Source organism: Lissotriton helveticus, chromosome 6 (assembly GCF_964261635.1).
Source record: "Lissotriton helveticus chromosome 6, aLisHel1.1, whole genome shotgun sequence".
Classification (NCBI taxonomy): domain Eukaryota; kingdom Metazoa; phylum Chordata; class Amphibia; order Caudata; family Salamandridae; genus Lissotriton; species Lissotriton helveticus.
Window position 1 is genome coordinate 1,236,633,946 of NC_136067.1, and position 18,412 is coordinate 1,236,652,357.

The 18,412-nt window shown below is 52.6% G+C and overlaps 1 protein-coding gene across 1 annotated transcript in view; it reads right to left on the bottom strand.

Moving 5' to 3' along the window:
• Positions 1–11,846: 11,846 nt before the first annotated feature.
• Positions 11,847–18,412, bottom strand: part of RBBP9 (RB binding protein 9, serine hydrolase) — a 207,815-nt gene continuing 201,249 nt past the window's right edge. The window contains exon 5 of the mRNA XM_078648957.1: positions 11,847–12,824. Coding sequence (XP_078505083.1) covers positions 12,598–12,824 — 227 coding nt within the window. The 3' untranslated portion in view covers positions 11,847–12,597. The remainder of the gene's footprint in view (positions 12,825–18,412) is intronic.

An 18,412-nucleotide genomic window follows, 5' to 3' on the forward strand; every position in this document is an offset into this window, starting at 1 on the left:
ATGCACTGCATAGCACAGGCCAACCTAACCGCTTAAGATGTCCCGTCCACTGCAAATTCTCTCCCTCAATGTGCGAGGGCTTAACAATCCCAATAAGCGCAAGGGGATACTCTCCCTCCTGGAAAATACCGCTGCTGATATATGCCTCCTACAGGAGACGCACCTGCTGCCAAAGGATCATCACCGCCTTAAATCTCGGTCCTTCCCCCTGCAATTTTTTCCTCAGCAGCTAAGAAGGTAGCAGGAGTAGCAATCTTGGTTTCCAAATCCTTCCAGGGACAGGCCTTACAGAAGGGAGCAGAGATTAAAGGCAGGCTGCTCATACACCGCTTCATGGTTGGGACACACACACTACTAGTGGGTTCTATTTATGCACCGAACGAGAGGCAGGAGAAATTCCTTCACACGGCGCTAAAGACAGCCACTGCCAACACGCACCCACACCTACTCCTGGGAGGGGATCTCAACATAGTGTTCCACAACACGGCAGATCGTAACAACCAGCGCTACGGACAAGTGGGGCACTTTCTAAAGCAGGTCACACTCATCTCTCAGACCTCGGCCTGGCTGACCTATGGAGACATCTTCATCCCACAGCCACAGCGTACACCTACTACTCGGCGGCACATAAGTCCTATGCGCGGCTTGATTTTTTTCTATGCTCTCCGCAACTAATCCTTCGCACGCAAGACGTGGACATCCTCCCGGCCTCCCTGTCAGATCATTCCCCGATGCTGGCATCTTTCCTCATCCCGAGTATGCCCGGTCCGCAACGGCATTGGTGCTTACGAGACACTGCTCCAGAGCCCTACTATAGTGGAGCGGATTTGGACCGCCATCACACAATTTCTCACTCACAACGCCAATAGAGATACTACTAAGGCCACCCAATGGGCCGCACTCAAGGCAGTCCTCCGGGGAGAATTAATCTCCATAGCGTCGGCTAATAACAGAGAACGTGCTCAGAAAAGGGCAGAAATAGCCCAACGTGTCACAGAGCTCGAGCAGATGCACCAGCGCACGGGAGCAGCTCGAGCGTGGCGCCAACTCTGCACAGAGAGGAAAATGCTGGCGGCCATAGACCAGGACGTGGCGGAGTACGCCGCCATACGTCTCCGGCATACCTACTATACCGGGGGAGATCAGTGGGGGAAGCTTTTGGCGAGTAAGCTACGTGAGCAATGCCAAAAGCAGGGCATCCGCACTATCAGGTATGATCGCGGTGAGCAGATCACGGATGATGCAGCTATTGCCACAGCATTCGGAGCCTTCTACGCCAACTTATACGCCAACTTATATGCGGCGGACACTCTTGACACACTAGCAAGCCAGGCATATCTGGAGAGTGCACCCCTCCCGTCCTTAAACGAGGCGCAAGCAGAGTTCCTTGATCGGCCTATCGGGCTGGACAAGGTGATATCGGCGATATCCCGCCTCAAACTAGGGAAATCGCCAGGCCCTGATGGCTACTCAGCGGCCTTCTACAAAACCTTCTGCCACCAGGTGGCCCCGATCCTACGAGACTTCAACACCTTTGACCAACCCGGTGCAATACCTGCGGACCTGTTAGAAGCGGCGATATCGGTTCTGCCTAAACCGGGCCGTGACCACACCCAGTGCAGCTCCTACAGACCGATCTCCCTCCTAAATATTGATCTTAAGCTCTACACTGGGATCCTAGCGAACAGATTGGCATCGTACATGCAGCAGTTAGTGGAGCCTGACCAGGCGGGTTTCATCCCCCAACGACAGACCAGCGAGAACACCAAACGAGTCCTCCATCTCATAGAGGTGGGGTCCCGGACGAGGCCAGGCTGCATGTTGCTCACCATCGATGCCGAGAAGGCCTTCGATAGGGTACACTGGCCCTATCTAGAACTTGTGCTGAGGCGATTCGGTATAGGGGAGACTCTCTGCACCCGCATATTGAATTGCTACCGCCAGCCTAACGCTACAGTCCGGGTTAACGGGCACACCTCTCCGCGTTTTCCAATAGGCAGGGGCACTAGACAAGGGTGTCCTCTCTCCCCGATCTTGTTTGCGCTCTACATGGAGCCGTTGGCGCTGCGGATTCGGCAGCATGACCTCATTAAGGGGATCAAATTCGGAGGAGACGTGCACAAGATTAGCCTATATGGGGGGGCGTGGCCAACTGCCGAGCATGGTGGCAGCCTGATCCGGGAGCTCCCCGCAGCATAACGGCCCTTCGGCAATATCCTTAACTTATCCGACCCTTCGCCTGCCCGAAGTAGCAACGCTGACTCCTGAACTGGTGCGGCACGCTCCGGTCTGATCCCGGAGCAAATCGGAGACCGGGAACTGCCCTGTTCGCCGCTCCCATCCTGCGGCCTGTGCCTGACTGGCTGCACCGGCCTTGAGTGCGGAGGGGATCCCGGCGGAAGTGCACCCTGTCCGGGTTCGGCGGAGTGGGCGGCCCCCCGCCCTTCTCCCCCCCCCTCCCTAGAGGCTAATCAGCGTGGGTCTCTCCAGCCCTATAAATTACACCTGGCGGCCCCTGGGTATCGGCGCCGCCCTGCACTGCTGGGCCGGGCGGTCTGAGGGAGAGATCAACGGACTACGCGGTCCGCGACCCTGCGACGCCGGTGGCCGCCATCTTGGATACACAGCCGGCACATATCTCCTGAAACCACACGGCTGGGACTGAGGGAGGTGAGGTCTCTAAGAGTGAGCGCCTGTATTTGACACCACGCCGAGGATTGAGGAGAGAGGGACGCTGCCCTAAGCCCCTGACCCCTGGCACGTCTGCCCGCGGTAAAACCGGCAGGGAGGGACTAGCGCCTGGAAGACGCGCGACGCCTCCCCAGGCTGAGGACGCCACATCATAGACACTGAGGCACATCAACCGGCTCTGAGGTGAGGAGTTTGCCACCACTCAGACATCATTGCACCTTGAAGGTCGCTTGGCCCTGCACGACATGTTCAATTGAACCCTGCATTCTGTCAGCGAGTGAGGGGGCAGATCGCTGTGCCACGCCGACAGGACACTCTCTGGCCAGGCGGTGGTTGGCCGGGTGTAGGCCACTCTACTGAACACTGTAGCCACAGTCCGGTCGATAGCTGGGGACGCTGTGCGGAGCGGTCTGGGGTCTTGACACCGGCTCAGAAGGACCTGATTATATACCCCGCCCCGGACCTACGGAATCAGCCCCGCGGCTAATTGAAGTGTGGTGCCGCAGGGACCGCTATACCAGGCCCCCCACATAATCCAGACGTCCCACGCCATGGCGGGCAAGGGGACCAGGAGCAACTCGACGCAGGCTAAACTAGATAAATTCGCCTACTCACAGCACGGACACCCCCAGGCGAGTGGGCGACATTCTGCGGGCTCTCCTCCAGACGCGGACGGGCCAGAAAAGTGACTCTGGAAGATGTAATGAGAACCCTAACGGCGGTGCAGACGACGGTGGGGTCCATCTCCTCAGAAGTCACCCTGTTGCGGGCAGACCTCCAGAAAATGGCCGAAAGGGTGTCCCAGGTTGAGGTGGTGACGAAAGCGCTGGTGGACGACACTTCAGACTTGCAAACAGCAATGGAGCGCATGGAAAAAGTCAATAAACAACTTCAGGAAAAGCTCGACGACCAAGAAGGACGCTCCAGGAGGAACAACATACGCATCCTTGGCCTGCCGGAATCAGAGGGGAAGGGTGCGATGGACTTGTACGTCGAGGACCTCATCAAAAATGTACTGCAACCGAAGGGCCTATCTAACTTCTTCTCGGTCGAAAGGGCGCACCGAGTACCTGGCGGAACACCCAAACCTGGGGCTGCACCGAGACCTGTACTGGCCAGGCTTTTTAATTTTAGAGACAGAGACGCAATCCTGCAGACGGCCAGGAATTCACCGCCTGTAAAGATCCAGAACTCGACTTTGGACTTCTTCCCGGACTACACGGCGGAGGTGGCCAGGCGTCGGAAATCCTTCACTGAAATCAAAAAGGCCCTGCGCGATAAAGGACTGCAGTACTCGATGCTGTTCCCCGCCAAACTGCGGATTGTGGCCGAGGGAAAGACTTGGTTCTTCGACAACCCGGAGGTGGCACGAGACTGGCTCGACGGATGGCGACAGGTGGGGCTTCCCCGGCGCCCACGAGGAGACCGACAAGATCGCCGCGGCGGCGACCCGGCGGAGCAGAGGCCCGTGGACTCTCCGCACGGAGAGGGTGAAGCAGAACTGGGATCGGATCTGGAAAGAGACCCATTTGATTCGGGACAGCCGGCTGCCATTTGAGTATAGCGTTGCCGACTCATTCGCGCCTTTGGAACACATTGAACTCTGGAGTTGGCAGAGCTGAGTAGGGTAGGCATTGGCCGGTGCCTGTAGGGGACTCACCGACCCCACGTGCAAGTAAGATAGTTGGGGACGGGTTTAAGCACTCTGCCAAGTTGGGGATGCGGGCGGGGAATTGTCCGTGGTGCAGGGGAGCAGGGAGGTGGGAGGGAAGAGGGCTTCGGTTGTTCTTGTTTTTGTTCTTTATGTACACGTTTTTGGTTCTAGTCATCGCTCACTTCACATATCACGCATCCATCCTAGATGGCGGCTCGCTCCTTGACAACGTCACACGCGCTCTGCAGCCACCCTGGGCCATAGCTTACTCCTCGTTGTCTCCGCGCTGGTCACCAGCGCATTGCTGGGGTTACCCCCGACACGATCCCATGGCTGATTTCCCTCAGACACTGCCCGCCAGAAACACCGCGGTAACGGTGGGGGTGCCCCCTCTGCGCATGCTCACATGGAACGTCAGGGGGTTGGGTGACAAAATAAAGAGGGGCCTAGTACTGCAGGCTATTAAACGACAGGGCCCATATTTGGTTCTACTCCAGGAAACGCACCTTACGGGCACCACCTGCAGGGCGCTTGATAGGCGCGGTTACAAGATGGTGACACATGCAGATTTTACATCAGGGTCCAGGGGGACGGGGATACTTCTGAAGAAGTCGTCACCCTTTATACTCACGCACCACACCACAGACGACCAGGGGTGCTTCGCAGCGATCCATGGCCAATGGGAAGGTACACCGCTTAATGTGGTATCAGTATACATTCCCGCGGCATTACACTCTGTGACGTTACCTGCACTGGGTAGATTCCTGCTAGACCTTCCTGAGGGTGACACGATTATAGGGGGGGACCTGAATGCCATCATGGACTCGGCGTTGGACGCCTTTCCCACTAGGGCCCGCTCAAGGGGTTCTTCACCGCTTCCTGACTTTTTGGAAGCGTTAGGCATTGTAGATCTATGGCGGCATCTCCGCCCCACAGCCACCCAGTACACCTTTTACTCTGCGGTCCACAATAGCCTGTCTCGCATTGATTACTTTTTGTTCCTGGGGGGAGGATTGGGCAGGGCTGACACGATCGACATTCTACCCAGGGGTATATCTGACCACTCACCAGTCACTCTCACCCTTACTACTGGGGAACACAAATGCGCAAGGATCTACCCCATCTATCCAAATTATTTAAAAATTCCTAAATTAAGACGGAAATTGAAACTAGCAACGACGCAATACTTTGCGGAGAATGGTGGCTCAGTATCCTCCCCGTCGATTCTGTGGGAGGCCTACAAGACCGTCCTGCGAGGGGTGGCGATCACAGCTATTACGGGTCACAAGCGTGACTCCCGGAAGGAACTCACGGAACTAGAATTAGCCCTCCACGATGCCAACACGGCGCACATGACGGACCCTTCCCCGGCCAAGACGCACACACTCAAATTACGACAGCAGCAATACCAGGCGCACCTGAGAACGACCGAGAAGGGATACATGGCGAACACCAAGCATAGGATTTACGAAGTAGGCGACAAGGCGGGGAAAATGCTGGCATGGCTGGATAGGAGAGAGGGAGGCACGAAGGGAATTAAGAGACTCGTTAGTACGGACGGCAGCTTCATATCACACCCAGAAGACATAGTGCACGCGTTAGCGCGTCATTTCCACACAATCTACACACCGGAACACACCGTCACTGCCCAATTGGCGGCGGCGTCGCTGGAGGGCATTGTCCTCCCCGGCATACAGCCGGAGGCTGCACAAGAGTTAGAAGCGGATCCCTCGGAAGAGGAAATCCAGTTGGCAATACATTCACTGCAATCGGGCAAAGCCCTGGGACCTAACGGCCTTCCCGTGGAATGGTACAAATCAATGGCATCTGACCTCAGTGGTCCCCTGCGGGACATGTACCTGGACAGTAGGGACCGGGCTGAACTACCGTTGGATCAACGTACAGCCACGATAGTAGCTATACCTAAGCCGGGTAAACCCCCGGAAGTCTGCACCTCATATCGCCCGATTTCATTGTTAAATGTAGAAGCCAAAATACTGGCTAAACTTCTGGCCAACCGCCTGATGCCACACCTGACTACCCTGATCCACCCCGACCAGTCGGGCTTTATGCCCCATAGGAGCACGGCACTGAACCTCAGGAGAGTTCATGGGGTAATGGCGAGATCTCACCTTCTCACTGAGAGGGCAGTGATCCTTTCCCTAGATGCGAAAATGGCTTTCGACCTAGTGGAATGGGAATACCTCTTTGAGGTGCTTGCACGTGTGGGCTTTGGACCGAAGTATATAGCCTGGATACGGCTATTATATACTAATCCGGTGGCACAGGTGATATCTAATGGCCATACCTCCCCGACGTTCCCATTGAGCAGAGGTACTCGACAGGGGTGTCCTTTGTCGCCCCTGCTTTTCGCTTTAGTGCTGGAGCCTTTAGCTATCCTGATCAGGCACACGCCCTTGTTTAGAGGCATTCAGTGGGAGGAGGGATGGGAGGACAAGATCTCCCTTTATGCCGACGATATGCTTATTTACATGGTCGATCCTGATAATGGCATCCCAGCCCTCCTAGACATTTGCAACACACATGGGGAAACTTCGGGCTATACCCTTAACTGGTCCAAATCCATAATCTACACACTAAAGGGCCCGGCGCCAAACCTACCGACCGACTGCCCTCTGGCGGAGCCGGTGACCTCCTTCAGGTACTTGGGCATTACCATTGTGCCCTCTGAAACAGATTTCTTCACTAGCAACCTCAAACCACCACTAGACCGACTGCGAGCTGATGTTAGACACTGGGCGACCCTGCCCCTCACCATCTTGGGGCACGCAGCCTTATTCAAGATGATGGCACTCCCCAGATTTTTGTATGTGCTGGAAAACACCCCGCATCTTGTCCCTCCACGTTACTTTACACAGATAGCGGCGTTGGTCTCCGCTCTCCTATGGAGCAATGGTACAACACGAATAGCTTACGATAAATTGGTTAAAAGTTGGTATGAGGGGGGAATAGCACTTCCCAACATTCAGATGTATTACTGGGCGGCTCAACTTAAAATAATTAACCAATGGATCCACGCCCCTAGACATGATCCGGCATACAGGGCAGATTGGGCACAATTGGGGTCAGACTCCATGCTGTCGGTACTGTATAGTAAACCGCAAATTAAACGTCTAAGCGGCCCGACGCGGCATACTGCTACCCTTTGGCATACAGCACAGGCACGACTGGGCTGGACGGGCAAGATAACCAAAATGACACCTCTGTGGGACACGAAATCACTGGGCAACCTTAGAACCTGCAAGGGCTTCACGCAATGGGACCGAATAGGTATCTCCACGGTGGGGGACCTTTGGGAGGGGGACACAGTGGTACCGTTCTCACACCTTCAACAACACTATGACCTCAGACCCACTGAAATGTTTCGCTATGTCCAAATTAGACACGCGCTGCTCCAAGCGATACCGCAGGACACTGTTCTGCCGGAATCCTCGCCGCTTGAAGACAGACTGTTAACGGAATATATGCACCAGAGCGCCACATCCCTCACTTACAAAAAATTAATCAACAACTTAAAAGACCCCACTGCGAAACTTAAGGAAAGATGGGAGGGGGAGATAGGTATGATGGATGACTCAGAGTGGAATGGGGCCTTGGCTTCACCGAAAGAAATAGGCATTTCAGCCAAATTTAGACTAGTGCAACTAAAAATCTTACATCGCATTTACTACACCAGGACACTGCTCCATAAAATACATAGAGCGCCCAATCCCTTTTGCTTGCGGGGAGGAGGGGACACTGTTCCACACACTCTGGGATTGCCCCGGGATACAGGGATACTGGACACAGGTTATGCGCACCATATCCCAGGCACTTGGGATTTCCATTATGCCAGACCCGCGTAAATGCCTTCTGAACATTTGGGACCCCAATGACCTGAACAGATATGGTATCATATGGGCCACACTTGCCATGACAGTATCAAAACGTGATCTTGCACAGAAATGGGGGGCTCCGGAGGTGTCCACTGTGGACAGATGGGCTGCAAACATGGACTGCCTGATGGTCACGGAACGAGCGGTGTATGTCCTTCGGGCAGCCCCGAAAAAATGGAATAAAGTGTGGACCAACTGGAATGTTTATAGGGGGGACATCTGTGAGCCCTTGCCGGAGGATGATGACCTAGATTCTGATGGGGAGGAGGAGTGATGGCTAAGATGGAGAATTATGCCTTGCGATATTAATTGTGATGAAAAGGGGGTTTCGTAGCGATGTGTCCAGTCACAGGGGCGAGGGAGCGTGGTTGGGTGAGGAGAAGTACGCACACTACTTAGGAGTGATGACACCAAGTTGGGGTATGGGGGGGAAATGTTTCTTAATATGTTCCGCAACTGTTTCGTAGGTTGGGCACCATAACACTGCTACTTTACTGGTACAGCTCAGTAGTAATACCTACTTGATGTATGGACTTACATGTATAGGCTTTAAGCAGACAAATTGTGATTGTGTCATAACAAAATGTTACTGAAGATGATTTTGTTTTACTGTTCCGTAAACCTGACTATGCCGAGTATATGTAATGTTCTCACTGAGTGCGCCACCTTTTATATTAATAAAAGAGAATTAAAAAAAAAAAGATTAGCCTATATGTAGACGACATTCTGCTCTCCCTGACAGAACCGATGTAATCCCTTAGGGCCCTCTTTACTGAGCTCCATACCTTCGCGACGGCGTCCGGTTTAAAAATTAATATAGAGAAATCAGAGGCTCTGAACGTATCTTTGTCAGCGGAGGCACTCGCCGAAGCCAAGGGTGAGTTTGATCTGAAATGGTCCGACTCCTCGAACCTTGTACCTGGGAGTACTATTAGCTACGACAGACGCCAACTACACCAGGCTCCGCTCCCGCCTCAACGAGGACCTTAGGAGATGGAAGCGTCACTCGCTCTCTTGGCTGGGGCGGATTGCTGCCGTCAAGATGACCCTACTGCCGCAATTCCTTTACGTGTTCCAGACCCTCCCGCTACGACCCCAATGGGTTGGCTCCAACGAGCGCAGTCTGATTTGGCATGCTTGATCTGGAACGGTCACCGTCCGCGCTTCAGGCATGCGATCGCAATACTCCCCAAACCCCCCCCCCCCCCCACCCCCCACCCCCCCCCCAAACACGGCGGGGTAGGGATACCGGATCTTACTTTATATTACCAAGTGACGCAACTTCGTACACTGGTGGAATGGCCCCAACTGGAGTCAAGTAAACATTGGCTCTTTCAGGACCAGGCAGTAGCTGCCAGACCCCTCCAGGGCATCCCATTCCTGCCTCGTTGCTATAGGCCCCCCAACCTATACGCGTCACGCATCACAAGCACGGTCCTGGAGGTGTGGGACAGGGTGGCGGTCAAACATGGCCTTACCTCGTTCCCCTTCCCGATGACCCCGCTCTTCGACAACCCCGATTTTTCCCCAGGCATGGACCCTAGGGCGTTTGCAGCCTGGAGGCGCACGCCCTGCAGGGACTTGGGACACCTGTTCGACCTGAACGGGATCCTTCCCTTTCAGAAAGTGAAGGAGAACTATGGCATATCGGAAGCGGATCGCCTACCCTACCTGCAAACTTGACACTGGGCTTTACAACCAACAATCAGACCAGGCGCACAACGCTTTCTCACCCCATACGAAAAGTGGTTACTGACGCGCACCTCAGATAAGAAACTGATTTCAGATTTATACCAGCAACTCCTCCTCACCAATAAATACACATACAACGCAGGGAGGGTCAGATGGGAGAGAGACTTGGGGAGACAGCTTACACATAAAGAATGGGGAGGCATATATCACAGGGCCAGGCACTCGGCCTATCACACCGGGCTCACCGAGACCTTGACCAAGGTGACCATGTACTGGTACCACACGCCAGAACGCTTACACAACTGGGATCCCCGCGTCAGTGACCGTTGCTGGAGGGGCTGTGGAGAACTCGGCACGTTAGAACACTTGTTATGGAGTTGTGACCGCCTGCAGCCCTACTGGAACTCCATCCTGGATGAGATAGGCTCCCATTTAGACACTCAACTTCCCAGGTTCCCAGCCTATGTCCTCCTCGGGCTCCCCAACACACTAATGTATCCCTTAAACTCCAGGAGGGGAAGACTTATAGCGATAGCATTAGGGGCAGCTGTCCAGAACATTGTGGCACACTGGAGGACCTCGCAGCCCCCCCCCCCCACACTCCGGCTGGTTACATTGAATGTGGATGATACTAGGGATGGAGAAGTTGTCACTAGCAAAGGCGGGGAGAGGAGAGGCGTTTGCTGCGCTTTGGCGGCCGTTTCTGACCCTACTCACGGGAGAATTCAGGGAACTAAGGTGCCCCCGGTACCTGCGCTTACTGCGTCTAGCAGACACCCCAATTGGAGAACCCAAAGCTTAGCCGCGCAAGCGGAATACCCGACTTGAGGTTTAACGTGCTTCCTCACATCTGGGACCGAAGGCTGTCGTATCGCACTTTGTTTTTCTTTATTCTTGCTTTGCTTAAATGGACAAGGAGGGGGCGAGGAATGGACGGGGAGGGGGAGGAGGGGGGGAGAATTCGAGATCTATATTCCCCGCGGCTGGAACCCTATCCAACAGACGCTGATTATATTTCTACTGCATCTCACTTGATGGGTGTTCCGTGCAAGTGGCTCAGCGCTGATGTACCGAATGTCGAATGTGGTCTCTTTGTTTTTTCTGTTTTGATGAAAATAATAAAAGATTTAAACCATAAATGACCCACTACATCTGGATAGATGCACTTACTTTAAATTGGTTAAATGATATGGCCCAACCGTAAAAACATGGTCCGTGGAAGCGCACTGATATGTAGAAGACATCAGCCTGTGCACGTGGCATTTCCAACCCTCGGTGTGGGCTACAAATGTAATTCATTATGAAACCGGTGAAAGCTTACCTATGCAGTATGCCATTAAGGCCCTGAAATCAGTGGCGGTGGAACGAGGGTTGTGGGAGGTGCTGCAGCACCCCCACAAACTTTAAAAAAAAGTTTAGCTCGAGAATGAATAAAAAAAGGTGCCCTTCAAATGCGTTTGTTTTAGCAGCTTTTATTGTGTTTTCAAAGACAGTCTGTCACTTAACCACTATGCTTTTAGTGAGATCATGTTATTGGCGAGCACCACTGCCTGTAATGCTGGCGTTTGTCACCCCGGGCAGCCTTGCACATACCCGTGAGCCAATCAAAGGTTGTTAAAATTACATTCTTTTATGAAGTGGGGATGTATAAGATATAGGTCTGCTTCATCCACATGCACACATTTTGACCAGGGACAGTGCAGGTGTGTTTGCCAAATGCTTACCCACAGTGGTTTTTGCGGCTAATTCCAGGAGCACTAGCCTCAAACCTATGGAGAGGTGATTGTGTGTGTGAGCGTGAATCTAGACCCAAAACCTGATTTCACTCTTCCTTGCAGTTACTTTCTCCCACATTCACTGACACCATGAATGGCAAATTGAGCCAATGACACATTTTTTTTAGCAAAACAACCTTCCTCATTGGCATTCTTAGTTTATTTGAGAACTGTGCAATTTCAAATAATCTTTGTGAATTATTAAAACAGGTAACAATTTACCACTCCACCTGCTAGAACTACCATGGGCCTCATTTATGAAGTGTTGCTGGGTGAAAACAGCAATGCAACACTTTTCAGTGCATCCTCCTTGCAACACTATGGATGTGCCGTATTTACTGTATGGCGCTCCATGTCACAAGGATTTACAGATACTTCAGTATTCCTGACGTATCTGTAGGTAGTAATGATGCATTGCTGGAGTGTGTCGCAAAAGTGACGATACTCCAGCAATAGATCATTACACATGGGCAAGTCCCATGTTAAAGGTGCTTGCGTCAGTCTTATGCCTGCTGTGAGGCAGGTGTAAGATTTTGATGTAGTTACGTCCTAGAATTGGCGTACTGAAAGATCATTGATTTCACTGCGCCACCTTTATGACCCCTTTCTTTGCGGAGGAATGCCCACCCTGCATGTATTATACCTGATGCAGGTATAAGGTAGCACACATCTTTACAAAGGGACACATCTGCTTATATGCGTCACTTTATAAATATGGTGCCACGTGTTGCATTATTTAGACTGCAACACCACAAAATGTGATGAAACAGGCTCATAAATTAGGCCCAATGTGTTTAAATGACGTTTGTGCACTTCAGGTGTTTATAAATGCAGCTGAAACATACGTTTTCGGACAGTGATTGAAAATTCAGGTAGTGGATGAAATAATTCACTCAGATGGTTCAAGCAGCTTTTGAACTGCCCCGACTAATTCATGGAATTCAGTATTTTGAAAGTGACCACGGTCCAGATATTTATGCAATTCAGCTCCAAGTTCATCGGCCACTTCCTGCTGTTCATTCCATGGGAGGAAAGGATCGTCTGTTGAAGCGAACTGCACAATGTAACGGCAGTTCGACTTTATCTTCTCCCACTGCCATGGACGATTAAAGTATCCTGGAATGAAACAAAACATACAATGTGAGGTCCAATTGTGTGTGTGTGTGTGTAATATAGCTGTGTTGTGTTTCGTGCAGCAAGTAACCTTGAACGGAAGCTAGAACACTTCATTTTCAACAGTATTTCCACAATCTAATGCAGGTTAGGGAAGCCACCATTTTAAGAAGTAAAACACAAGACAGTCGCCGTACAAGCATTGGCAAGAAGAATAATGTATGCAGAAATGTGTACCACGCATGATTTTAAGAAAAGGGCAGCATGTGATGCAATGAAAGCTTCTCTATCTGACTCACACTCATCTATTGAGGTGCATAATTCAGGCATGCGTTGTGGCGGCCTACTTTAAAATACTAGGCAAAGTAAGAAAAAAAGCTTTAACTGTTTATAGTCTACAAACACATAACATCAATACAAGGCAGACAGCCAGATATATTTTGTTGGATACTTCTAAAAGAAGATCTCTTGTGAATTCCCTCATGCACCAAACGGATCTGGAAAATTGCAACAGCACCTGCGTGCTGGCATCATTGGCCTCCGTCGTGACTCTGTCCCACCACTGGGCATACCTCAGAGCAGCATTTAGGCACCACTGATGTCCATTTCTTTTTTTCAACGCCCTTCAATGCAGGTCTGCAGCTCTGCAGCTCATCTTATACCATTTTCGGATCTTTATTAGGATCTTCAAAACTTAAAATAAAAGTGTAGAGCTGGGGTGTCCAGCCTGTTCTGTAATAAGCGCTATTTATGTTCAATGAAAATCATCCCGAGCTACTGGTGCTTTAACAGTGACCACATCAGACAAGTTTACAGAAGGGGCCACCGTACACAAACCGTGATCACCTCAGGGTATTCTGCAAGGTTACAAGCATTATTGTAAACTAAGCTTTGTCAATTGTAATGCCTCTGCATGGGTAATGCATAACAGCAAACAGTGCAAAGCCCCTGACACCAACCTAATATTACTAATAAGTCTCCCGAACGCCAGGGGGGGCGTGGCTAGCCAGCCATTATGGCAGACGGGTGTAGCTAGAGCTCCGGAGCATCCTGGGGTAATTGCCCTGACTAGCGCTTCTGGATGGTCCCTAGCCGCAACCGCGGTGAGAACTATGCGGTGGAACCCCCCTCCCCTTCCCCCGGAGCCTCCGTGCGGCGACAGAAAACGCAAGAGACCGCAGAACACTGGTGCAGAGCTTGGGCCTGTAGCGGCCTTCCCCGGGATTGAAGCCGGGGGCTGGAGTATAGGCTGGGCCCGGACCGGCCCGGATGAGCGAGAGCGGAAGCGCCTGGACTCGAGCCTGGGGGTCCCGCAGTGGTGCCCAGGTCGTCGGAGGGCTATCTGCATGCACTGTTGCTAATCGGAGTGCCAGCGCCGGCCAGACTTTGTGTAAGAAGGCAGTAATACTGGACGGTTGTCCCGGGGGGCCGGAGGAGACACGAGCAGCCGGCCTCGCTGGAGCGGAGGGGACTCGAGCCCATTGACTGCGTGGAGACCCGGGGCGCCGGACCCGGAGGAGAGGAGGGCGAGGCCGGTGACACTGAGGAGGGGGGCTCCCCCCTTCTTCCCCCCCGCGCCACCGCGTTCGCGGACCCTGCGCTGGGAGATGGCTGCAACGAAGAGGGAATCGACCCAAGGGAGAGTAGAGGCATAGCTGATGATGCGGGCTGCGCTTTTGGGGGTCAGGGCCCCCCCCTTCCCACGACCCATAATAGTGCGCCCTGATGGTATGGAGGTCTGATTCATCGCTGGACAATACTTGGAGAGCAAGTAGGTGGACTTGGGGCGGCGGAGAGTGGCTGCGAGGCCTCGGACACGTGGACTCGTCGTTGGAGAGGGGCGGAGGGCCCTTGTTGGAGCGCCTTCGCTGAAACTGCGCTGTGCCCTGCGCTTTGGTGAAACAGAGTCTGCGGAGCAGCGTGGGGAGGTGTTGTGCCCCACGGAATACCTTACGCTATAGTGCCTGTGCTGGGCAGTACGCACACAAAGAGAGTTGGACAATTCTTGATCTACCTGGCCATGGTCTGGAAAGGGCCGGAGGGCCGGGATGGCCCGGCCGCTGTGCAGCAGATCCAGGACGTCGAGGAGGGAGGGGCTCTGTCAGGGGTTGCTGGGTAGAACCCTGCCGGAGGGCAACAAACCGACAAACTGGACTTGATCCTGAAAGAGATTAGGGATTCCAGGTCGGCGATGGAGTCGCAGCTGGGGGCCCTTACCACCAACCTATCCCTGCTTAAAGCAGACCATAATAAACTGGCCGACAAGGTTAGGGATCAGGGCCTTGCGGTGGCAGACCTCTCCCCGACTGTGGCAGACCATACTAACTCTATCCAGCAGTTGCAGCAGCAGGTTGCCTCCTTGATGGACCGCGTGGAGGATGCGGAAGGCCGCAATCGGCGCAATAACATCTGCGTCATTGGCCTTCCGGAGTGCTGTGAGGGGACCCATGCAGCGGACTTCATGGAGCATTGGTTCCGGGACCACATCACCGCGGACGGCCTGTCGCCACACTTCTGTGTGGAAAGAGCACACCGCATCCCCACTGGAAGGCCTAGACTGGGTCGCCCGCCTCGCCCTCTGATCGTAAGGATACTTAACTATTGGGACAGGGATGTCCTTCTGCAAAAGGCGAGAGAGAAATCCCTTATACAATATGAGAACCGTCGAATATCTCTGTACCCGGACTATACCAATGTGGTACAAAAACAACCATCTTCATACCTGGAGGTGAAAAAGAAACTCCATAAGGCCAAGCTGAAGTATGCGTTACTGTTCCCAGCTCGACTAAAGATAGTGTATGACAAAAAAACGCATTTCTTCGAAAGCCCCACGGATGTAGATGAGTGGCTGGAAGTGATGGGCATCGACGGTAGCCAAGAGGCGACTCAGGACACATCCACTGGCGGATCGAGGAGAGGCTCGGGACAAAACGACGGAGACTCTCCGGTCTCAGAGAGGAGACCAGGACAAAGCGGACCGTCGCGGGAGCAGCAGAAGGAAGGCCAGCTGGGAGCCATTGCAATGGTGGGCAACTTTCGGGAAGATCAGGAGAAGATTAGCACGGACACAGACGACAGCACGATTCACTCTGATTCGGACCACAGCGGGATTTTATTCCCAACTGTCACACCCAGAGCGGCAGACGATATGCTGGACAATTGAGAGGACATATGGCCCGGCCTGGAGCAGATAGACCACTTGAAGACTTTTGGTATCCTTTTTGTGGCACCTGGTTGATGCTTGTAACTCTGGCATGCGGGGAGGTACCGGGGGGACTGGGGAACTATCTTTATTTTGCTCTCATGGGACGGGACCTAGAGAGGGCTCGATTCACTGCTGAGTGGGAGTTGGGGGGCGGGGCCACGTTGGTGTGTTGTACCCCGACAGATCTTTATGTCCCCCTGTTAGGGTCCTCCAGAAGGTAACTAAGAATAAGCTCCTGATAATAGTACCCCTAGGTCGGCGTACCGTTGAGCCAGCGGCACCCAGTTGGACAGTTAGGATGAATGGCATAGTGCTTGGCCACCCCCCCAATGGCGTATGCACTTGTGTTTGGATTGTTATGCTCATGATTTTCTTGTTCAGCTCAGCAATGTTATTATGCTGCGCCAAGTTAGTTCTGTCTTTGGAAGGGAAAGAGTATGTCTCCTGGTTGCCATTTACATTATGTGTTAAGAAGGGCATAGTAACACTCCGGGATCAAACCGAAGGTGATTATGGCTGACATACTAGGGTTCTATAAATTGGCTACCTGGAATGTGCGTGGGCTTGATGCAATACAAAAGAGACACCGGATCCATGTGTTTTTACTGCGACACCATACACAGATTACATTCCTGCAGGAATCTCATCTAACAGTATCCGAAGCTCATACACTTAGGAAGAGGTGGAGGGGTACTATTTATTCCACGTCCTACTCCGCCTTTTCCAGGGGAGCGACCATATGGGTCCGTCACGGGACACCCTTTGTAGAGATAGAGAGAAAGGTGGATGATCAGGGAAAGTACATCATGGTGAAAGGTACACTAGATGACACGTTACTGGTTCTCGGCAGCATCTACGCCCCAAATTTTGACCATGATACATTTCTTTGTAAAGTGGGATGGGCATTATCAGACAGGGTGGATATCCCCTGGATTCTGGGCGGTGATTGGAACATGGTGCTAGACGTGGGCCTGGATAGGTCGCACCCCCCTCTCCAGATGATTGGGGTAACTAGATTGTCTGAGACGTTTAAGGCCTGGGCTGCGGACTAGTGGACACCTGGCGTGAATTAAATCCGACCCACCAAGAGTATTCCTATTATTCCCCAGTACACAACTTACACACGCGAATTGATAGATTCTTGTGCTCCAGATCTCTAATGACCAAGATTAGTACCTCGGAATACTTAGTCAAAGCTTTCTCCGATCATAGACCTCTGACACTTGGCCTCCTCTGGGGTAGGGTGCCGTCCCCGGTGCCCACCTGGAGACTTAATCCATTGCTTTAGGAGGATGCCCCCTTTCGTACATCCCTGTCTGATACTTTAAACAATTATTTTCTTGAAAATTGTGACTCCGCATCGTCCAACTTAGTGGTATGGGATGCCATGAAAGTAGTAGTACGAGGTGCCGCTATTGGTCAGCTGGTGGGGGCCCGACACGAAATTCATAAGAGACTCTGTGAAGTCGAGAACCGACTGAAAGTATTGGAGGGGGAGGCAAGTGTAGACCCAGGAAAGAAGGAGAACTGCAAGCGGGAAATATAGATCATGCAGAACTATTAGAAACATTGAGGACCATTGACCATAAAGATTATTTACGCCGTCAACATGCCGAAGCCGACAGGTCGGGCGCCTTATTAGCCTGACTGGTACGGGATAGCCCGGACCCCCCGGTGATTACACAGATCCGTGACAGGTCGGGCGGCATAATACATACGCAGTCCGAGATCAATAGGGCATTCCACGACCACTTGCAAGCGTTATATGCTCCTTTCCCCACAGAAGTCCCAGATTGACTAGCGGGGTTCCTTCAGGATCTGCCCTTCCCAGCCCTATCACATGACGTACAAAAGGAGGTTGATGGCCCCATCACACAACAGGAAATCCATGCTGCTATCCGGTCCCTTAATCGAAATAAGACACCGGTCATGGACGGGCTCCCAGTAGACTTTTACCAGACATACCCTGAAACCCTGGTGCCTATCCTTGAAAAGGTATATAAGACGTCATTTGAGGAAGGTCACCTACCGTATCAAAGATGCAAGCTCTGGTCACATCCATACCAAAACCCGGAAGAGATATGCTCGAACTGACTAATTATAGGCCCCTCTGAATGCTCTCAACAGAGTACAAGATACTCAGTAAGGCCATTGCTCTAAGGATACAACCCCATCTCCCTGCCCTGGTACACCCGGAACAATGCGGCTTCCTCCCAGGTAGGAGTACGTCCCAGAACACGCGGAGAATCCATGCTCTTATGGCAGCCTCACCGCAAGAACTCCCCCAGGCTGGCTGTATAAAACTGGACCTCAAGCAAGCGTTCGACTCTCTGTCATGGACGTTTATGTTTGAAGTCTTGCGGCGCTTCGGTTTCCGAGATTCTTT